The following is a 23,715-nucleotide window of genomic DNA, read 5'->3' on the forward strand; positions in this document are numbered from 1 at the left end:
TTCCTCCTCTTGCTCCTTCTCCTCTTCCTCTCGGGACTGGAGGGGGCACAGGGCTCGACCCCTCAAGGCCGGGCCGGGCCGGGCCGGGCCGGCGAGGCTCACCCCATCAGGGCCGGGCCGCTGTCTCGGCGGTGGGCCCGGGCGGCGGGGCCCGGCGGGGCGCTGGAGCCGCCGTGCGAAGCCCCCGGCCCGCCCTGTGCTGGGCCCCCCCGTGCAGGCGCTGGGCCTGAGGGGCCGCCGCCCTGGATACGCCATGTCCGGGTGCCCCATTCCGGCCCCCGCGGCAGGGCTGCTGTTAACTGCGCTGCTCGTAGCCATCCTTTTCTTTTTATTGTAAAAAACCTCCTCTTTCTAGTAACAAAAGATCCACAACGATCAAAAGTTGATATCTGAGGCTTAATTGATAGCTGGTGTATTGAACAGTATTCACAACTGTTATCCTGTGTATTCTGAGAAACTTATGAAGTTAGATCTAAATTAACAGACTTTTCCTTTGGATTAGTCAATGAAACATTTTCTTCCCCCATTCAGATCAGTTCTTTTGGAGATTAAACACTTGCAGAGGAAAATGACATCGATTATCAAGTTGACTACACTTTCAGGGGTGCAGGAGGAATCTGCCCTTTGCTATCTGTTGCAAGTAGATGAATTTCGTTTTCTTTTGGACTGTGGATGGGATGAAAACTTTTCTATGGATATTATTGATTCTCTGAGGAAGTAAGTAGTTAAGTTCATACACTTTCTTGGTTTTTAATAGGTCTTGTGCTTTTCTGAAAATTTTCAAAATACCATGCGATGGTATTTGTATGGTGATGTTAAATCCAAATTTTTTTTTTTAAAGTATGTTTTATATGAAGAGAATTATGCTGCTGAAACATTTCCAGTAAAAACTTGGTGGGGTTTTTTGTGAGTCTAATGAGTTACATCTGTTAACTGTACCTTCTCAGACTGTTCTGTGTTTTGGCTTGGATGTTTTGGTTTTTTCATAAACATGACACAGAGCAGAGTTTATGGGAGACTGACCTTGGCTCTAAACTAATTTAGAATGGTTAACAGAGTTTTAAATGAAAGAATCCTTAGTATTTGTGGGCTGAATGCAAAGTAGTTCAACTCTTGCCTCTTGTTTCAAGTTGAATAGACTGTCAGTCAGGAAAACAGCTTCTGTTAGTTATCCCAGCCCTGCAAAGCAATAAACCTGTCTAGACTTTTAATACTGAACTTCTGCAGGTTTACAGCAAGGAGCTTTGCTGATGCAAGCATTGATTACAAGGTTAGAACTGAAACATGGAAATTCCTGAAAGAGACTAAGCTTTGTGATGCTATTTTTATAGATTCACTTTTCTAGCAGTGACACACTTGTAGTGTTTGAAGTCTTTTAACTGGGGATTATTATGTACTAAGGATAATTTATAAAATTTTTTGAGTGTCTTATCTGAGAAGCAATTAGATAAAACCCCCTTTTTAATACGAGCCATCAAGAAGAATGTGTGTGCCTCGGCTACTGTGTGAAGGAACAAAAAGCTTTCAGCCCAACTTGTGTTTTCACTTGTTGCATATCTTTTATGCCCTCAAGTTTTTCAATTATGATAGGTAGTAAGTTTTCAGTCTGAGTTCTTATTTTATGCCACACTTTGCATGAAAAAAATCTTCCGTTTTTAAAAAGAGTAAAATGCCCAAAATTTATGTGCTACTTTTCTTAAATGATATATTTATTTGACCTTTTTTTAAAGAAATGTACTTTGATTCGATCCCTATCAGTTTAAGGATTGTTGTGTCTTTGGTGCTGTTTTTGGTCTTTCTCATCAGAAGAAAAGTTGTAGTCTGGTTTAGGTTTTTAGATGTGTAAACAATTTGTAGTGTGTCTGCACTGGTAATATTTTTGGCCCCTCAGTTAATGTACTTTCTGGTGTCCAAGTATATATTAAGGTGTTTCTAATCAAGAATTTGATGTGAAACATATGTCTTCCAGACCTTGAAATTATGTTTTCAGAAGTCACTTGCATTTTTAAGTACTTGAATGTGAGGAAATATCTGTAACTTTTAATTATTATTTTAAAAACTTTGTTCTAAACCTGGAAGGATTTAAATTTTCCTGTTTGGCATTCAGACTGCATATGTATTCTCAAAATAGGCATAACAGGGAGTGTATAAGACCATACAGAACTCTTTTTCACCAACTTCTGTTGTCCCTCTTTTTGTAGACATGTACACCAGGTTGATGCTGTTCTTCTTTCTCATCCTGACCCTCTACACCTTGGTGCTCTTCCATATGCAGTTGGAAAAATGGGGTTGAATTGTGCCATTTATGCAACTATTCCTGTATATAAAATGGGACAGATGTTTATGTATGATCTCTACCAGGTATATTTAAGTTGATACTTTCATACACAGCATGTTTGGTATGGTAGAGTGCTCAGGTTCTTGAATGCTCTGTACTTCTTATTTGTTTTAGTCCCGCCATAATACTGAAGATTTCACACTCTTTACATTGGATGATGTAGATGCAGCCTTTGATAAGATACAGCAGCTGAAGTTTTCTCAGATTGTGAACTTGAAAGGTAAAGTTGTCACCAAAGTTTCAATAAATGACTTCTAGTGAAATGCAAGAGTCATTAAAAGTTAAAGGAACTTTTTTAAAAGGGGGTAAGTTTTGAAATGTTACGCGTTTTGCAGGGCTGAATTCAGTAGCCCTGTGTCAGTCTATATCAGTTGAACGTTTGCCTCAGTAATTGTATGTGGAAATGGGTAGAATTTCCACTTAATGAGGAGGAGGTCATGCCAGAGCATATTTAGATGTTTGTTTCTCTTGTGTTTTTGTAACTTTTCTTGGAATTTGCTCATGTCTCTCAAAAGCATTTACTGATGCCCAGTGGTAGATACCTCCGAACTCTTCAGTAGCCAGTAACACACAGGAAAACTTTCTAGAGAATGAATAGGTTGCAGAGATTTAAGTTACAGCACGTGGATGATTTAAATGTGGAGGTCTTCACTGACTATGAATGATACTTGGCATAGCTTATTGCTAGGAACTGTGGCATCTGGAGAATCAGCAGCTTTTCACTCTTGTTGAATTTAAAGATCAGGATGAAATGGAGACCCTGGTTTTGAACAGACATATACACCAGCAGCTTGTCTCTGAGATGCAGTATCTCCCTGTTCCTGAACGCTGCTTGCCGAAATACTTGCCCTGTAACGTGGAAAACAGAAATGGGATGCCATCCTTGAAAGGCTGCTGACCCTTTTTCAAGATATTTGTAGCAAGGCTATGTCTGTGCTGCCAACTTCTACATCTTAAAAGTAATTTTAGTGAACAACTTTTTTAAAACACCCTACTTTTTTCATATTTAATGGAAGTGATTCGAAAAGACTGGGTGGATGCATCTAAGAACGTAACGTATGCTTTTGTTATTATTGAAGATGTGCACTGCTGTTCAAGATGGTGGGACGCAGCAAAGTCAGTAAGTAATGATCAGGGGTTGGTCTAATTTTACTGTGACAAAGATATAGGCTAGTAGCAATGACAAGGAGCAACAGTGCATTAAAAAAAAAAAGGCATCAGGTGCTGAAAAGATCTGTCATCCCTGACTGCAGCATATCAACACCTTTCCTGGTATTATTTAACTTGCATGTTTGTCATTCTGGGAAACTTCCAGTTTGTGTAATTTATATGTGTTTTTGTAAGTACATAGGCAGTGTTTTTGTAAGTACCTAGGCAGTGAATGATAGAACAAACATTTTGTGTTGCCCCGGAGAGGGGTCTGCCTTTCACCAGTGTACTTGCATTCATGAGATATGTTAGTTATATAATTTACTGTTGTTTAGGTCTATAGTTACAGGAGTACTGCAGTGCCTCTGAGTAAGGGCGGGAAGTGGAGGAAAGAAGTGATCTTTGCTTTAGTTTTTTTTTCTGGAGGCAAAATAGAACTGAATTGCAAGAAATTTTGAAGTTCCTGGTTAGATGGGAAGGACAGATATGTTACTGATTTTTCATACCTCATTTGACTTTTTTCCCTGGTTGTTTAAAATTACTCTCTCTTATTTGGACTAATGGATTTTAATACATGTAATGTACCTAAAATATTGAAAACTTTTGTAGGCAAAGGACATGGTTTGTCAATCACACCATTGCCAGCTGGCCACATGATAGGAGGCACAATTTGGAAGATTGTCAAGGATGGAGAGGAAGAAATTGTTTATGCAGTTGATTTCAACCACAAGAGGGAGATGTAAGTTCAACATAGCAATATATATTTCCTAGATGTTGTTTTAGGTGTGCATCACTTAGTGTGTGATAAACAGGTATGGAAGTAGCAGTGCCTTTTCAGCCATAAGACGACCACTAATTTTACTTGCATTCAGATTAATCAATTTGAAACAAGCATTAGCTCTGGGTTTCTTCATTCCACTCAGTTTTATTTATCTGTAAGTTTGAAGCAGGAAACATTCAGCTAGTGAGGAGTTTGATTTCTGTACATGCAACATCTAGAAGCTAGCTGTCATATTTTTTCTTATAAAATAGAAATGCAAAAAGTGAGATTTCGCCTTTTTTCCACAGCCATCTGAATGGATGTTCCTTGGAAATGTTGAGCAGGCCTTCATTGCTTATTACAGATTCATTTAATGCTACTTATGTACAACCCAGGAGGAAGCAAAGGGATGAACAGCTACTGAGTATGTATTCTGTCTGGGCTTGAAAATAGCAGTAATGTGATTCATTAGCCACTGTAAATTGTTTTTCTATGAGAAATGAATCAGCATCCAAACTAAGAATCTTTATTAAAATTTAACAAATATTGAATTACCTTTTTCTGATGGCACTGATCATGTGGGTTAAACACTTTCCTGAAAACAATGAACCGTATCTGAAAACAGTGTATTTTACCCAGTATCAATTAATCTCTTCTTAAGGGATTTTTAAATTACCTTCTTCAACACATTCTTTTTTGAACTCCATTTTACTGTTGTTTTTTTTTTTTTTAATAAAACAAGAAAAAGAAAGAAAAAGGAGTATCAAGGCAGTGAGATCTTCAGAGCTACCAAGAAAACTCCAGCTCCATTTAATTTTGGTGGAAATGTGGTTTTGGATCTTTTTTTTTTTTTTTTTTTTTTTTTGAAGTCTTGATGTATTTCTGTGATCAATTTGCTTTTGGTTATGATTGCTAGTGTGATGTAACAAACAAAAGAACCCAAGCTACGAATTTTGGTTCAAAGTATAAGTAGGTTTTTGTTTTGTTTTAAATTCTTCTTAGCTAATGTTTTGGAGACGTTACGAGGTGATGGAAATGTATTAATAGCCGTGGATACAGCAGGCAGAGTTCTGGAACTTGCTCAACTTCTTGATCAGATCTGGAGAACGAAAGATGCAGGATTAGGAGTCTACTCTCTAGCACTTTTGAATAACGTCAGCTACAATGTAGTGGAGTTCTCTAAATCACAGGTTTGTTTTCATTTTAAAATGCAATTATGAAGAGGGTGATGGAAAATGTAAGCAAAAGCATTTTGTTTTTCTTTTTAACAGTAAAAAATGGCTAAACACTGGGTGTTGTCCTTATTCTATAGGGCGTGTTTGTGTCTCCGATCTTTTGATCAAGTAACAGAGAGTCCAGTCATGGCTATGGGCATGTTTCTTGACACTTAATTCTGGTTTTGTCACAAGACTTGTTAGTGTAGTTTATAGCTGTTAAAAAGGAGGACTTAAAGTACTTGTTTCTGTGGTGTTTACACTCAGCATTATTTCTACACTTGCTGAGAAGTAATGGATGTAGTCATGTGTATATTGCATCCTGTACCTCATATCAGGTTTGTACATTATTGTAGAACTTGTATTTTTATCGATAACTTTTTCTTAATACATATTTTAGGTTGAATGGATGAGTGACAAGTTGATGAGGTGCTTTGAAGACAAGAGAAACAATCCTTTTCAGTTCCGCCATCTCTCCTTATGTCATAGTCTGTCAGATCTGGCTCGAGTGCCTAGTCCAAAAGTTGTTCTTGCCAGTCAACCTGACTTAGAGTGTGGGTTTTCTAGAGATCTTTTCATTCAATGGTGCCAGGATTCCAAAAACTCTATAATTTTAACTTATCGCACCACACCTGGAACATTAGCACGATTCCTGATTGATAATCCTTCTGAAAAAGTTATAGATATTGAGGTAAGAGTTGTCTGTATATCTCAAAGTTTTTTATAGTGGGCCATCTGGGGGCATATGAGCAAAACTGAACTTAGTTTCCTTTTTGATCTACTGAAAATGCTTCTAGTGGTGGAAGGAAATCTGAAATCAGTATGTTACATGTTTAACCAATTGTGGATAAACTTACATAAAAATAGGTCTCATATGAGGAACTGCAAAATGCTTTTTGGTGCTGTGGCAAAATTAATACTTCACAGAGATGAGCATGAAGTTGCTTTTAAACACTTACCTTTAGACAACACTTTCCTTCGTGTTTTTGTTACAGAAAAAATTCTGTTTGCAGTTGACATACAGATCGCAGTATATGATGGATTATTCTTGCTGGAGAATACTCTGGTGTTGGATGAGGGGAGAATCAAGTCAAATTAATATAATATATCCCACCAGAATTATAAAGATAAGCAAAAGACAGGAATTGGAACGCAATTAATTGTTACTCATGCTTTCAAATTGTTTTCAATAATTTATATACCGGCGTCTACTTCTCTCTGGTAGACGTTGTTAATTTATGGGCGTCCCCTGTGATTGCAGTGATAATTTCAATCCTGTTGATGCAGCTTTATTTTAGTTTTAGATTGGATTGGAAGCATTGAATTATTCTATTAGACTACTACTAGAATTCAGTATTATTTAAAGTGACCTATACTCTAATTTGATATTCAGAAAGCAAGAGACAAAACTTACCATTGTTTTGCCTGCTACTATGACTTTGCCAGGTTCTTCTGGTTTGATGTTAGTGACACAAAAATTAAAAAAACACTGCTCATCTCAGAGTATTTACATTCACTTATTGGAGAGGTATTTTCTGAAGATTTTTTAAGAAATTTTTGTAAAGCTAATTGATTTTAATACTTTTAGAAATGTTTTTCTGTTAAAGTAGACTCTACTAATTGATAATATTGTCATGATGTTGCCATGCCAAGGTGCCACACATTTGCATAAGCTGGTCTTGTATGTGATGTACAAGTTGTACTTGCTCTTGGTACTGAAATACTCGTCAGCAGCGTGTAGGAAAGGTATTAAAATCATGTCAGCTACTCACAATAATATTAATTTTAATTCTCTCTGCAGTTGAGAAAACGTGTAAAGTTGGAAGGAAAAGAACTTGAAGAGTACCTAGAAAAGGAGAAACTAAAGAAAGAAGCAGCTAAGAAGTTAGAACAGTCTAAAGAGTAAGTATATTGGCTGTTCTTGCATTCTGCTGGTATGGTCAGAGTTGAGATTTCTGTGTGATCATTCTGCTGCTTCAACCATTTACAGGGATAAATGAAAATCATAGTTTTGATAGACTTGTCTGAGGGCACTGAGGAATTGGGAATGGTTGTGTTTAGTCTGTTGTTACGATAGACCTGTTTTGTCTGCTGTTTGACTGAGCTCTTTCTCAGACACATAAACTGTCCTCATCCTTGGTTAGTGTTATGTCAACTGTTATTTTCCAGTCAGTGTGTTTCTGTAATATTAAACCTGAAGAAGAAAAAGAGTGCTAGGATTTTGTTTTTTGGAATGTCATTTCAGGGCAGATATTGATTCCAGTGATGAGAGTGATGCTGAAGAGGATATTGATCAGCCAACTGTACATAAGACCAAACATGATTTGATGATGAAAGGTGAAGGTAGCCGGAAAGGAAGCTTCTTCAAACAGGCAAAGAAATCTTATCCAATGTTTCCAGCCCCTGAAGAAAGAATTAAATGGGATGAATATGGCGAGATTATCAAGTATGTGGTGGTAATGCATACTAACATGTAGTAGCTATGAAATAATTCAAAAATAGAAGTAATAAAAGTAAAAATCATCTTTTTGTCTCTTTTGCAGCACTGTTATATACTCTTCCAACTGCAGTAACTTTTGAACAGTTAGGACAGTTTGTGCTAAGTCTCACAGGAAGCTTATGATAGGATTGAAGCTGCAGAGTGCTGATCCTTGGCCTGTGTTCGCACCTCTTAGGACGTGTTTCCACTCCAGGCTTTTTGTTTGTTTGTTTTGTTTTTATTTTATAAGATAGAAGATTTAATTTTTTTTAACCTGACTTTTTTCCTGCTTTAAATTACACATAATTTTGATAAATTTATAATGAGAGGAAAGAACATTGTTCATCGTAGAAAAATCTAGTGATACTTGTGCTATTTGTGTAAGGAATACTTGTTAGAAAACCTCAATTTGCTAGTATTTCTCAAGATATCAAAGTTCCTTTTTAAGATAGGGAGGTGTTATTTTCCAAATGAGCTCTGTTCAAATATGGAAATACTGAAGGCAAGCATAATAAAATTATTGGCAATAACAATTATAAAACATCTCGGTAGTAATAGTTGGCATTGTTTGGTTTTATATTATGTAGTGCTTTGGTTTTACTGTGAGACTATTAAAAGAAAAATGCCTTTCATTCTTTAGACCTGAGGATTTTCTAGTTCCAGAACTTCAAGCAACAGAAGAAGAAAAAAGCAAATTAGAATCTGGTTTGACAAATGGAGAAGAGCCTATGGACCAGGATTTGTCAGATGTCCCTACCAAATGTATTTCTGCAACAGAATCCATGGAAATTAAGTGAGTGGCTTTGCTGTTCCTGTCAGTTCTGCTAGAATGGTGGCATGAGCATGGTGCAAATTGGGTAAAAGGCTAGCTTGGAATTAAGAAAGTGGGAAAGGACTTGCTTTTGGGGTTTTTTTTCCCTTTTTTCCCCCCCAAGCTATCTAAGTTAGTTCTTTACTAGTCTTTCTGGGAGCACAGTACAGAGTCTTATGGTTCCCCACTCCTAAGAAATTTGCAGTTTGTTCCCTGTCTGATGGAGACAAGTGAAAGAGGAAGAGCAAATGGTCCAAAAGTATGTTAGCATAGATACCCAAATGTATATGTATTTTGTTAAAAAAAGAACTTACTCAAATATGCTTATCTCATGTTTTGGATAATTATGTAAGTGAATTTTGGGAATTTATAGTGTTAAGTACACATACATGCTGACATTTGACAATTCTGTATTTTACTGATTCATAATATACCTTGTGCTCACAGCTTTTGTTGATGTAGAATAATTTAAAAATATCTTCTATTTTTAAATGAAATATTTTGGAGCACTCGAAGGTTTAATCTTTTAAACTAAAAAAAATGTTATTCTTGGGTTTTTAATTCAAACTAGAGCCAGAGTTACATACATTGACTATGAAGGACGCTCAGATGGGGACTCAATTAAAAAAATTATTAACCAAATGAAACCAAGACAACTGATCATTGTCCATGGACCACCTGAGGCCAGTCAGGACCTTGCAGAATGTTGCAGAGCTTTTGGTGGAAAAGATATTAAAGTTTACATGCCAAAACTGCATGAAACTGTAGATGCAACCAGCGAAACTCACATTTACCAGGTAAGGTGCTGGAATTTGTTAGTTGTGTAACTACTGTGAACTGTAGTTGAGCTGTATTGGCAGACTCTAATTTGGCCCGCCATTCTTTGGGAGAGGAGAGACAATACTACCTATGTGTATGCGTGGTTTCGTGTGATCAAGGCATTAGTAGCGTTTTTCTGTCTTCTAGGTAAGCATTCTCCTTATGCTTATTATTCATAAGAAGTGTTTAAAAGCTTAAACATGAGATCAGTGTGTTTTTACCTGTAGTGCAGAAGGCAAGGTTCGTGTCCCGTGGGAACATTGGTTTGCTTTACTCAAGTCTTAATAGATTCTTAAGGTCTATATTTAGAGTGCCACTGTACACTACTTGCAATTCAAGATTCTTTTTGGAATCTGAAGTGGAGCCTTAGAGAGCAAAGAGAAAAAAATCCTTCGTACCTAAATAATATCTGAGAATGAACATGTAAAGTTAGGAGCAAGTTAATGTTAAAAATAGATAAATAAGACGCCCCTTCCCCTCAAAAAGAAGTTAATGTGATGGTTCTTGGAAAGTGAGATTATGATAATGTGTTGCACTGTGTTAATATATTGCATTTAATTTTCATGGCTAAGCTCTAAATAAGAAAACCTGGATAATTTGTGTGGAGTATGTGAAAATTGTGTATGGTCTCAATTCAACTTTTGAAGTTTAGAGGAAAGTCTCTCACATGCACTTGAGGCATTAGTCCTTTATTCCTTCTGGCCTTTTAAAGTTAGGAGAAAAACATCAGTAGAATTGTTTAAAGAGGTACTTCTCTTTCTTTCCAGAGAAAAATCTGTTACTCTGTTAGAAGTGGAAAGTTCCAGTTACTCAAAATTATCCAGTTCTGACAGTCTTAAAACAGTGGTGTTTTCTGTGTTTGGTTTATTGATTGTTGTGGGTTTTGGTTTTGTGGTTGGTTGGTTGGGGGTTTTTTCTTTAAAGCTATGAGGATTGCTAGTGTGTAAGAAGTGACATGATTGTAACTTATCACACAATATTTATCTGAATAAAATTGTGATTACTTTGTATTTAATTTCGTTTTTTTATATATATATAAAGGGAAAAAACCTGCATAGCTTTAGTTTGGTTTTCTGTTTGAAGCTTTCTGAACAGATGAAGTACGTGGGAGACATTGAATTAGAAAGTAATAGATGTGAGGGGAGCATCAGAATTTCATGTCTGTTGCGTCAACTGTGCTGCAGATGGATAGTTAGTTGTAGTATCCTTCATACAGTTGCACCCTGGAGTCTGCTATGGGGTCATGCACAATGTCATGTGGAGAACAGTCTTTCAGAGTAGGGCTTTATTTAATGGGTTAAAGTCCTGGAATGCACCAGAGGAATCAGAGTAAGGTAATGTTTTGGTCACTTTAAAATCTAATATTTACAACATCGCTTCTTACAATAAAATATTAATTATAATTTTTTTGAGGGTTGAATTTGGAACTGCTGTTCAGTAACCTAAATGTATCTACAGAAACTTTCCTTAAATTTACTAAGGCCAACTGAGGAACTCCTTGGCTGCAAAAAAGGTTTCTGATGTTTTAAAAGAAATTGATTGCTCTTGCTGTAAGTTTAACTCAAGTTTGCAGTTGTGTAGGTTCTTTTTTATTATTATTATTTTGACCAAGACAAAAAAGGTACTCATCTCTGCTGCTTTTTGAATAGTGGCTTGAGGGTCATCCAAATTACTTTTTGGAAGTATACAAACACCTTGCCTTGGTGATACCAATTCCCTCCTTTACCTCCCCAAAAGAGTATGAATCAAACTGATGGGGAGAGACAGTGAAAGGAAAACTGCTGGGTTTTAAAGCTTGAAGTAAGAGCTCTCTCTGTTTTCTGTCAAACTAATAGTGCTTTTATTTTTGTGCAACCCAGGTCAGGTTAAAAGATTCTCTTGTCAGCTCCCTTCAGTTCTGTAAAGCCAAGGATGCTGAGTTGGCTTGGATAGATGGTGTTCTGGACATGCGGGTTTCGAAAGTGGATACTGGAGTTATTTTGGAAGAGGGAGAGCTGAGGGAAGATGAAGACTTAGAGATGCAAGTGGATATGCCTTCTTCAGACTCTAGTGTCATTGCGCAACAGAAGGCCATGAAAAGCCTCTTTGGTGACGATGACAAGGAGATGTGTGAGGAGAGCGAGATCATTCCTACTTTGGAACCTCTGCCACCTCATGAGGTACAAAAATTATGCTGATCTGGACTTCTTCTTTGAAGAGCTCTGTATCCATTTGTCTTTTTCTAGTGCTTAGAGGTTGATATAGTGATCTTACTCAAATGAAAGCCTAACTGAAACTGGATTTTCATGTTTGGTTTTCTCTTTGTTAAACCTGGTACTGTTCTTTGTTCAGATTTTGTGCTCTTCAGCAAGGATGATCTCTTGCATCCGCTAACAGTGCCTAGCATACAGTACCATCTATTTGCGAAGATAAGATTTTAATTAGCATCTTTCATATTTGTAGTTAGTACTTGCAAATTTGGAAATTAGTTGGCATTTAGCCACTCCTGGATTTTATTATGTTTTGCTGATGCTATCCAAAATTTTTTCGATACTTGAGATACAAACCTTTGAAATTCATACATCTCTGCTTCTGTAATAGTGATTTGAGAGTTCATTAATCTAATCTTTTCTATAAATTTATCTTTACTCTTAAAATACTTTGCATGTGAGTAGATACTATTTTATCTGTTCATTGCAGCACAATTCATAGTAATGCCTTCTAATCCTGGAACTGCGTTTTAAGATACTGTTGCACAGTCTTAAATGTAGTCTGCTCTAGGAGCTAGATGACTTTGGAGACAACTCTAAAGTCTGTTCAGATTCATGACAACTGTCATAGAAGTATGTACTTCATAAGTACTAAAATAAGTATGTACTTCAGCAGTGCAGCTTACTGCAGCTTTGTCCCTGGCATAACATGGCTTGGAAGAGGGATCTTCAATGACAGCTTTCCATTTGTCTTCAATATATGAGCAAAGAAGGAAGCTTTTCCTTTACTTAACAGATAACTTCTAAGGCCTTCCTATCCTGGAAATGCCTTGCTGCAAGTGAACAGAAATAGAACCAATCTTCTAATTTATAGTCTTGTAGTCTAGGCCGCACTGCTGCCAACACAATGATGAGATCTTTGGAAAAATGGAAGGTATTAAGTAGCAGAAGTATTAAAACTGTGTGTGTTGTTTAAAGGTTCTTGGACATCAGTCTGTGTTTATGAATGAGCCAAGACTGTCTGACTTCAAGCAAGTTCTCTTGCGAGAAGGTATACAAGCTGAATTTGTAGGAGGAGTGCTTGTGTGCAACAATCTGGTGGCTGTTCGCAGGGTAGGTGTTCTGTGTCTTAAACTCTTTGGTAAATAATATTCTGAATGAAAATTACGTGTAAACATAACAAATTGAAACATGTCTTTTGTTTCAGACTGAAACAGGGCGCATTGGATTGGAAGGCTGTCTGTGTCAGGACTTCTATAGGATAAGAGACCTTTTATACGAGCAATACGCTATTGTCTAAGGGAAGTGCTGCAAAGATGTTTTTACTTGAACTTTTAAAGACAATTTTGACTGTTTGTAGTTTTCTAATTTATACAGGGGAAACCTAATTCATAAAGAACAATTAACCACCCGAACATGTAAATAACTGCTACTGTCATTCTTCATAAATCTGTTAGTACATTCCATGTTGTTGACTTTCAAACTGTTATGACTTGCCGTCTCCCATGTAACACATTATAAACAAGTTTATGACTATGAACCCTTCTCAGGAAAGGTTCGGTTTGCCAGGACATGTTTTGGTTTCATAGATTCCCTGCCAAAGAGTACAAAATATATAAAAGTCATTCTTCTGTTCTAAAATAAGATTAGATAGGGAACTGTGGGTTTCTTTGGTTTTGTTCTTTTTTTGTTTTGGTTTTGTGTTTTTATTTTTTTTTTTTAAATAACTTCAGTTTAGGGGACAGTCTCAAGTATATCTCTCTTTTTTTTTTTTTTTTTTTTTTGTTTAAAATGTAAGTTAGTTAAAGTACATTTTTAAGAGCCCACTTAAAGATAGACTACCTAAACTTTCCCCCAGTGTTAATCTGGCTGCATCTTAATGTTGTATCTTCTCCATCTTGCTGATTTGTTCCAGAACAGCATTTTGTGTTCTATATAAAGTATTAATCTGCAGGCTCAAAAAATTACTTTGGAAAGGTACTCCAAGATGACTGCATAATATTGTCAGGCAGTTTAAAATCCCGTAATTGTGTGCTTCAGAGCAACTTCTGTACAAACTTACAGAATTTCTAACTTTCAGCTTTTGCAAGGTTATGCCCACTATAATATCTTATTCTGAGTTCTGATTTTAATACTTTCAAAGTCTAAAGCCTTTATCCATGCACTGCTGTTTGTTCAGATGCCATGAGCCAAGTTTAGGAAGATCCTTTATCTTGAAATCTGAGTTCATGTGATATATTTAATGCTTTTGTGCCATGTTTCATTCTAGTTGCATGTTTTGTGCCGTTTTTCATTCTAGTTGCCAGTGGGACTTACTGTAGCTGCTGAGGCTAGGAGTTGACCTTATTTTTTAGGTGAAGATGAGCAGTTTTGGGCACCTTAATTTCTCAGAAATTAACTTATGCAAATAAATGGCCTCTTGAGAATTTCATCCTTCTTTCCCCTGTGCACATGTGAACCACCAGCTTTGGCAGTGGAGGGTTGGTTGCTTGTTTTTACATACAACAGCAATGTAATATGTGCTCTCTGTGTGTATGTTTAAATAAAACCATTTGAAAACGTGGCGAAAAATAGCCCTGTAGGCTATCAATGGAAAGGTAATTTACTTTGCAATTCATTCTTGACAAATAGTTTTCTATCTGATCTACAGACTATTTATTCTGTTTAAAATAGTAACTTAAACTGAAGACTGTGTGTGGAAAAAAAATCCTGCTAGAACTATATACTAAAAATGTAAAAAACTTGAAAATTTAATGCTGAGTGAGAATGTATTTTGTTACACAAAGAAAATCTTGGCTAGGAATGACTGAATGGCTCAACGCCTTTTTTTTTTTTTTTTTACAGTGTAGAAAAATGTTTATTTTCCATTGTATTGATGGCCAGAACTTCATAGAAATGCTCTGGTTTTGTAGCTGTTTTGTAGCACTGCTGTGTAACTCTATATGATACTGGATGCTTGTTGGTGAATACTGTTGTATTACTATTGTTGCTGATACTAATGAACTTTTATAAAGTGCATTACTTTGTACATAATCACATTGGCCTTGGGACTTTTAACTTGAGGGCTTAAGGTGGGCAGAGATAACACATACCTGCATGGAATATACTAATAAGGAAAAACCCCTTAGGAAATCAAACTAAAAATAGTGCTCTTTTTAGGAAAGGGATAAAGACATGACAGTGTGATCATAAACCTTTCTATCAGTTTTGTTTGGTTTTTTTAACCTATTGATTCAAATTCAGTTAAGTTTAACAAAAGTTTAGTGTTACCAGTCTCTGAATTCCTGTCTGCTCTGGTAAAAGAGGAGAACCCCAAATTAGTGCCATCACTAAGGAAAAGGCTCAAGTATGAGCAAAACAGCTAACTCTTTTTTTTTTTTTTTTTTTTAAAGTCTATTCAGCATGAATGTGGCTTGAAATCTGACCTAGAAAGCTGATATGCAAGGTGATAATAGTCATCTGAGTGCAGGGACTGGGGAAGGCTGGGTTTGTGGACAATTCTGGTGGTGAGAGGGATGAAGGGGAATACAGGACATCTATAGTAAACATCACAGGCTGCAGCAGTGCTGTGGGGCAGGTGTGCTCCTCAGCTATGCATTCATTACTTGTAAGCAGTGTGGAACTGAAGCAAATTCCCATGAATTTTGCCTAGTCTGCTATCAGTTCTCTGATACATTATTATTGTTCTTTTCTATTTCTTTTGTTGTTGTTGTTCTTAACTGTGATTTGCTTTAAACAATAATTGAACTTCTCTGTGTAATGTTCAGAGTTACTAATCTGGTTCTTTTTTGTATCTGAATTGAAAGATTCATTTCCCCTTACCTCCATGGACTGTAAGCTGTATTTTCTGACTTCTGCATTTTCTTCATTAGCAGTAAAAATTTGATAATTTCTTACTCTTTGCTCTATTGCTCTTGAGGGCAAGAATATTAACTTCAAATCAAACCTAGTTTTGGTACTTCCTGACCATGTAAAAATATTTCCTTTCGAGTGTCTTGGAAAATTCAGATTCCTCAGCTAAGAAGAGCCAAGGGGGTGTAGAGACACAGGAAAGGCAGAAACTTGCCTTCCCCCATCCCCGAAGTGTAGTATTTGTGGGTAAATCCTAGCTTTTGTATTCTTTTCTTCCTGTGCCTGTGTAGTAGAATATGAAGACATATTTAAAAAGATTAAGAGAATGTAGGAGCAGAACTCTTTAATAATAAAAAAAAAATTTAGAATTAATTGTTAAACTGTTCCCATTGTCTAAACGTAGCTTTACCCTGAAGTTAAATAATTTCATGTGGGTGACAGTCTCATTTTTAATCATTTTACTTTGACAGTATGTGCTGGAGGTGAGGTGAAGCTGAAAATCTTTCTTCTTCTCCTTCCCTGAACAATATTTAGACTTAAGCAGATCCACTTCTCAAAATATGCTGTTAATGGAAAGGTGGTGTGCCCTGCATTCAGTCAGAGTAGTCTCATGAGAGCACTTGAGATCTATTTGCTGGTAAAACTTCCATGGAAACGTAGGAATTCTCCTGTACTAGCTTTTAATGGCGGTCAAACACTATTCATTTGGAATAAACAAGTAAAGAGACACCCTACCTCTTCCCCCCAGTCTAAATTATTGTTATAGATGGTTGTACTCTAAAACACTTAACGTTGTGCAGAATCAAGATTTCTTTGATAAGGCATGACATGTATTAATATTTCAGTTTGGAAAGGGGAGTGTATTGCCTGGGGAAAACACTTGAACCACTAAAATGTTTGGAGACCTTGGCAAAAGAAATCTTACTGTAAGGATCTGAACATTGCACAATATTTTCTGTTTCATAGCTTTTACAGATGTTTTCATAGTTTTAAAAAGGTGGTGCTCGGGAAGATGGTCTTGCAGTCAAATCTGATAAAGAAATGTATCCACTAAACAGAATTTTATGTTTTGATCTGAAAACTATAAAGAACTGGTGGTAGTTCGGGATCGTGAAATGGGATCAAAAGAATCTTTAAAATTGCCTGTTGAAATTTATTTTTAAAAATACTTTATAAACAGTCTGAAGCCTTATCTTCTCTGAGACTTTCTGATTGGAAAAGAGTTATAACACAAAGATCAAAATGTGCATCACTAAGATTTATTTTGTAAATGGGAGTCCGTTGCGTGGCTTGTTTCCTGCAAGTACAGAACAGGGTAGTTGGCCAAAGTTGACGTGAGCAGTATTCGTCTTAAAAAAGAGTACTTTTATTCCTTCCAGTGAAGCTGAAAGCTTCCATTATAACAACACAAGCTTTTGTAGAAAATAATCTTCTGTGAAGTTTGCCAGCAGGGCAAATATTTCATTGAATGTTTTGGATGGTCTGAAGTTGCATCCTCCCTGCATGGTAAGCAGTATATGTTGTGAACTGTTAGTGTACATCACACTGCTTGACCAGTATTAACCAAGGGATGAAAGAGCGTGTTGTTCTGGATCTATCTAAGTTACTTTAATTACATTAGTAAAATTCTTAATTCCTTGCCCTAAAAGGTGTCTTAGTGCTTCTGGCAGAGAAATTCTGAAGAGTGGTTGCAGTTCTGTGGTAAGTGAACTGATCATTCCTTTCAGCTTGGTAACGCTTGCTTGCAGTGGTAGAAGAGGAATATAGAAATAGTATTTAAAATATCTATTAATTGACAAGTATGTTTTCTTATGCATAGTGAGAGTGTGGAAGTTTGATAAATATGGGAGGTAGAAAGATGGGAGAACTAGATTGTTTCATGCAGTGCACTTTAAATTTAACTCTCTTTGATAGGTTATATATTACCACTGTGATAGGAAGTAAAAAAAAAAAAAAAAAGTTAAAAAAAGAGTTCTACTCTTTGAATAGAACTTCCAATAAGCCATGTAGCTGTTTTCCCGGAAAAGAAGGATCCATAGAAACTCAAAATGTTAAGAAGCAGCAAGTTCGGTATATGAGCTTTAAGCAATAATAACCTGCCTGTTGTTGCATAAGCCTCTTAGATGATGCAAGCTGGATCTGTGGTGCAACAGCTGAATGATAATGAGCTAAGCATCTGCCAAAAAGTATAGTTTGTAAATGTGATCCGGTATTCACAAGTTTTGATAACAAGCAAATACAGGATTTCAGTTGTGTAGGCTTTTCTTAAATATTTCTTGTTTTCAGTGCAGTTTTTCTGAAGTGCTAAAAACTTCTCTAAAGGTATTTTTGACCAACAGTTCTAAAGAAATTTGCAGTAATGGTAATTTCAGTTAAAAAAAGAAAAAAAACCCAAACCACAAGCTTTCTGCCCAACTCAGCCCAAGGTTGATACCAGTTTTCTTAAAATTGACTTTGGAAAATTACATAGAGAAATCCATGGAAAGAGTTCATCATGTGGTAGTGAACATGGTGCCCTTGCTGGTATTTAAGATCTGGAAAATAAAGCGTAATATTTAATGTCAAGTAACTATGTCAGAACTTTTGCAGCTAATTAACTATTCTATCTCTAATGTATTAAAGGGTTTTTTTAGATACAACCAAAATTATTTTTTCTTTTGTTTGTGGCTGATCAGTTTATAGGAATATTTAGGTGTCAGGTATGAAGAATGAACTCAGCAACACAATTGTTAAGCAACACCACTTGGAGAGATCAGTTTCTCAAGCTGGTGTTTTCATCGATACCGTCTTAGAATTGTTGCTTAATTCAGTTGCCTTGTCTGCAAAGAGACTGGTTTAGTTGTCTCACCAGGTCTAAACCATAATGTTGTGACACAGCACAGTCATTTTCTAGACCACTTTACAGCTATGTAAATCAGAACAAGAACTCTAGATTAGAGTCAGCCAGCTTAGATCACTACAGTGAGTTCCTGCAAAGAAGAAATGATTAATAGCTTAGAAGTTGAAAGCTAGCCTTTTATTGGGGTTTGTTTAAAGTTGTAGTTTTATGTAAAACCATTGCAGTTAATCTAATCTGGAGAAACAACTGCTTCCTCTCCAGATCTTTTGTAGAAAGAACAGTCGGTTTCAGAAGTGACTGGCCAGATAATACTTGCCTTAAGGTATATTTTACAGAAATTGCTTCAAAGTTAGTTGTCTTTTTTTCTCTTTTAAATCCATCTGGATAAGTTTTATAGTATGCTCATCTCAGCTGTTACTACCAGTGTGTCTCAGAAATAATTCTGAAGGGGGCAGGTAATACATCTTTATCAGTAGTAACCCTCAAATTATATAGAAAAATTGTACAAGAGGATTTTGAAAGATCCTTGAAAGAAAAAAATTGAATGTAGGTAGAACTTAGTCATCATTAAAACTCAGTAGGACTAACCATCAGCCATTTAATTTCTGTATCTGCTAGTATGCAGTGATAGAAACAGGCTTTTAAGGAATACTTTCTGATGACATTGTGCAATGAATTATTCAAGTAAAAAAAATATTTCCCACATTTAGCTAACTGGCTTGTTGCATATGCTTCAAGATGTGAACCTGAAAATTTTTTCATAGTGTAGATTACATATCAAAAAGTGGGAGATGGGACATATGATAACATTGCCACCTATTTGCAATTTTACCAGGTGCCTGGGGCAACATTTGTAGCTTATCCAAGTAATTATTTGTGGTAGGACAATATTGCTTCGTCTTCTGTTGTTTTCAGGGAACTTGTTTAACTGCTATGGAGAAAAAACCCTGAGCGTGATGTGATCAGTACTTCATAAATTATTGGCAGGTGCTCTGCAAGCCATGATAATGAACTATCCTTAGGAATCATCAGGGAATTTTTTTTTTGCCATTTTGCAGCTCCTGAAGGAGTTGCACAGCTGGCAGAGCATATTGCCCGTCACCATGCCAGACTTGGCATTTGAAAGCCTGACAGATTGCTTTGTGCTGTTGCGCTAGCCATGGATCAGCAGTGTGCAACAGTATGAAGATAGTAAGCATTTTATTTTTTGCCCTTTGTAGGATCACAGGAGTTAATACTGCATTTATAAAGAGTCTAACCTGTTTTCTGAACATACCTGGTTCTTGTGTTGCATTACCTGGGTAGGTTAGCCCCCATGCTGCAGGAATCTATACAGAAATTATGTGCTTGATGTATTCTGGTAAAATCTGTATTAGTATCAAAGTTTGAAGTCACTCTGTATAGCCTGCTTTTCATGATTTATGTAATTTTATTATGGTTCACTATTTCTTTCATAATCTCCCTGATTTTACTAATGCACAATATTGCAAATGCAGTATAAAACTAGTCAAGAGACTTTAAATCATTTGTGTATCTCTAAACCTCTTATGCTGATTAAAAGTGTTAAGGCTATTAGTATTTTTTATGTAACTGGGTCTAAATTTAGTTTCTGTTGCAGTCAAAAAACACTCTGGTATTGCAAACCATGATCCTAATCTGCTTCCTCTTGGAGTTGATGCCAACAGTTCGGTGCAGCTTTTGTGTTTCTGTATATTGATGACTTGAATAGTTAACATTGTTTTTATTGTAGAAATTCAGTAGCGACTTTTCATAGTTCTGATCTCTCTTCCAGAAGTGTCAAAATACTCCTTTTGTTCTTGTATGACATAGCATTTTCATAAGTTTTGGGCATTGTTTTCATTAATTCTTGACTTTTTAAAATGGGATTTGAGTAGCCCATAGGCTACTGCTCCATTGGTTGGGAGAAGGGACTGTTGATATTTTAACTTACGTTAAATTCTTCTGGTTCTTGTATGGAGAGGCAAAAAGAAATGTTAAACTGGAAAAAGTAGAAAGCATGTATGTAGTCCATACCTTCCAAACTGAATAGCTGTAAAATAGCCATGTGACAGTCTCATCCTGCAAAACTGCACCTATTTGTTAATCCTGTGTAGCCTGTTCTTACTATTTTAACAACTTAGTTGTTATGAAAAGCCATAGTCATGCCATCATATATTAATGATGTTATTTCCTGCAATACTGTGCAATGCCTTTGGTCAGTCAAGATGCGTGGTCTTAATTTCACATGTGCACAAGTTTTATGTCATAGCTGACAGCTTGCTGTAGAAAGCCAACTTTAAAAAAAAAAAGTCTGCATTGGTAATTGAGGTATTAGAATATATAGTGAAGGAAGTCATCAGCTTTGTGTTCAAGGAACACGTTGGAAAGATTGAACATTTGACTAGTAGCCTTGCTGCTATTTGTGTATAAAAATGAGTGCCTTTAAGATGATGTACAGAAAGGGATAATTTACACGATTTTTTTAATAAAAAATTGAAGCTTATTTTTCTAATGCATGTGTGCATGACCTCAAGACCAGCTAGAGACTGCATTGTGTGAGCTGTATATACAAGAGTCAATACTTATATGCGTAAGAGTACAGAACTTAGTGTTTTGCACTTCTGGTAATTTTGCTCATACATTTGCAGGACTATTCAGCTGATTGTTTTGTAAGAAAGAAATAGCTTCCAATGGAATTTTCCTTTGCTTGTCAGAACATGTGCTCTAACAATTTTGAAATTGTTCTAAAATAACCCTTCTAGCTACAGGGGGAATACTTTTTGTTTAAAGTTAAGCTGCATAAAGAAAACTAACTGTCTCCTTGAGGCTGGGGAAGGATATCTGCCTTGGTATTCTTGGTCTGGAAATAAGGTACAGTTGGAGTGAAGAAAGAGCTTTAGACAATGTGGAAGGTAAGGAGAAATAACCAAAACTGTGGTGACTTTTCTAGGGAGATGTTCTGCTTTGCTCGAGGGTGTTATGGATGTCTTGTCAGCTGTCATTTGGTGTGAGTTTAAGATTTGGGAGAGGAACTGGAAGGTTTTACTGGCAGATCTTTCAGTGTCTGTAAGCCTGTCGTGTCAGAAGAAAAGAATGGTATATGTTTTTCTCCAGGATAAGATTAATTTAGGATTATGAATAGCATCAGAAAGAATTAGACTTGTGGATCACACAGCAGGGTCTGCAGGTCTAGGTTTGATGGCTGCAAGTGATTTATGAAATGTTCTGTGCTGGGTGGTTTGGCTTATCTGGTTTACAGTTTAGGTCATGGCTAAGGACAGGGTTAGGGGCACCAGGGTTACAAATCTCAGTTTTTTCTTTCTAAGTCTAAAGACTAGAGAGTCTCATGAGAGAAGCTAGAATGAGCCTTGGTATTGATAATAGAAATGGAGTAGAACACTGAAGGCAAATCATGGCCTTGTCAACTGATACTGGGTCAACACCAACAAGAAGTTACAAGACTTCTTTCTTGTCTATTCATGAACTTTTAATATATGCGGCACTCCATTCACTGCCACTGGTCAAAGCATTGGTCTGTAAGGTTTTGAATACACAGCTTTATTTAACTTGTTAGACTAACGATACTTCTGCTTTTTGTTTCATTGTATTGATCATACCATTCTGCTGTTTAATAATTCATTAGATAGTTCAATCATATGCAGTGTAATTCCATGAAATCTGGAATTAAAGGGAGTTTTTATAGTTGGGCTCCTAAATACTGAAGAATCTTCCTAGTATTCAATGACTTTTCATTATGATATTGACCTTTTTTTTTGTAATTCCATGAGCTTTCTAAAATTGTGTTTAAAACAATACTAACTTCCTAAACATATACTTCTGTAAGCCTTGATTTCTTATTGCAAGTGCTCTGCCACATCATCTGCGTATTGTGGCTCTAAAAGGGCAGATGCATGGAAGTCTCTGAACGGGGTATTGCGCTTTGAAAGTCTGCTGTTTACTGATGTACGTACAAATGTAAAATCTCTCTCCTATCAGCACAGCACAGAGCTTTGACTTCCTTTGTGTGACTGATGAGAACTGCTGAAGTACAGCATTATTTATGTTATTTTGAAAACTGTCAAGTCAGCTGCTTGGCTTTGACTCCAAGGTCTCTTTTTTTCATTGTCTAGCAAATTTGTAGCTGTGGAGTTGGTAACCTGCTTATGACTCTGCAAGCAGCTGAGATTTAGCTAGTGGGCACCTTTAATGTCTAGTCTGATTGGACATCTATCTATGCTGACAAAATTATATGCTTCAGGGAAGACAAGGGGGAAAAGATGGAAGTGGTAAAGACAGGCAGATTCCTACTTGGTTGTCTAATTACACTTCTGTGGAATATGCCTAAGAATTACTTTCTGGACCATCAGCTTCACCCTATTTGTGATTTATGTTTGTAATATTCTGCTTTAGCATAACTATCTCCTCAAGCATAGGGTCTTTTTTTTCTTTTCTATGTTGGATCTGTACAAGTCTTCCACTCTTTGATCTGCTACAGTGTGTGGGGAGAAGAGCAGTTACTCTTTTACTAACACCACGTATGTCATTTAGGTGAATAGGAACCTAGTGTTCTCATGCTGCCTGTGGAAACTGGAGGATGGGATTCAGAACATGAGAACCTGAGATCTTCCCTTGGTATCAACTGGGTTTCTGCACCACGTCTTCTTAGTTCTTTGCGCATTTCTTCCCCTTGAGAATCTCTTTTCACTCATGGGTACAGTGGATGGATGGTTGTCTTGAATGTTTTTGGGTTTTTTATTTTTTTAGTAGGGGGACTAAGCTTGAGAGAAGAGTACATTAAAGCAGCATACTGAATTTCTTACTCCAGTTTACAGTTCCATACATTCTGGCTTTTTCAGACACCCCATTGGTTCCTTTTGGACACTCAGCAGCTTTGCTTTTTGTCTTTTCTGTGACCTCTTTTACTCAACCAACAATGCTTTGTTGTTTCCACTTTTCTAGGCTTTTCAGCTTGTGGAAGTGGGAGTTCTGAAATCAAGCCTGAATTAGGATGTAGAGTGTCAGTAGCTCAGAAAGCTTGGGGGTTGTCTCATAACACTTGTGGTGTATTGAGTGTTGAGAGAGGAGTTGCTGTTCTTTGGGGATGTATTGGTGTCTGTATGGGGCACGGCTGTTCTTGATTTGAATTCTTCAGTCAAGAAATGGGATATTAGGCTGCTGGAAGTTGTCTGCCTCTGCATTGCTGCTTGTTCTTTAACCTTGCTGTCTGATTAAACTAGTGCAATTCATGGAATAAACATCCCAATA

At 36.6% G+C, this 23,715-nt stretch overlaps 1 protein-coding gene across 2 annotated transcripts; it reads left to right on the forward strand.

Annotated features, from left to right (window-relative positions):
• The first annotated feature begins 544 nt into the window (after nt 1-544).
• On the forward strand, nt 545-13,491 carry CPSF2 (cleavage and polyadenylation specific factor 2). Of its 2 annotated transcripts, XM_009483392.2 has the most exons (14): nt 545-717; nt 2,202-2,361; nt 2,453-2,558; nt 4,097-4,226; nt 4,556-4,671; nt 5,250-5,437; nt 5,862-6,152; nt 7,263-7,363; nt 7,707-7,907; nt 8,581-8,733; nt 9,323-9,548; nt 11,430-11,729; nt 12,738-12,872; nt 12,967-13,491. In XM_009483392.2, the coding sequence occupies exons 1-14, from the start codon at nt 569-571 to the stop codon at nt 13,057-13,059; spliced, it is 2,349 nt and encodes a 782-aa protein (XP_009481667.1). In that variant the 5' UTR covers nt 545-568; the 3' UTR covers nt 13,060-13,491. The 2 variants fall into 2 exon arrangements, with proteins under 2 accessions (XP_009481667.1, XP_075568236.1); XM_075712121.1 differs by lacking the exon at nt 8,581-8,733.
• The last annotated feature ends 10,224 nt before the right edge of the window (nt 13,492-23,715 follow it).

The sequence above is a fragment of the Pelecanus crispus genome, chromosome 6 (assembly GCF_030463565.1).
Source record: "Pelecanus crispus isolate bPelCri1 chromosome 6, bPelCri1.pri, whole genome shotgun sequence".
Lineage (NCBI taxonomy): Eukaryota > Metazoa > Chordata > Aves > Pelecaniformes > Pelecanidae > Pelecanus > Pelecanus crispus.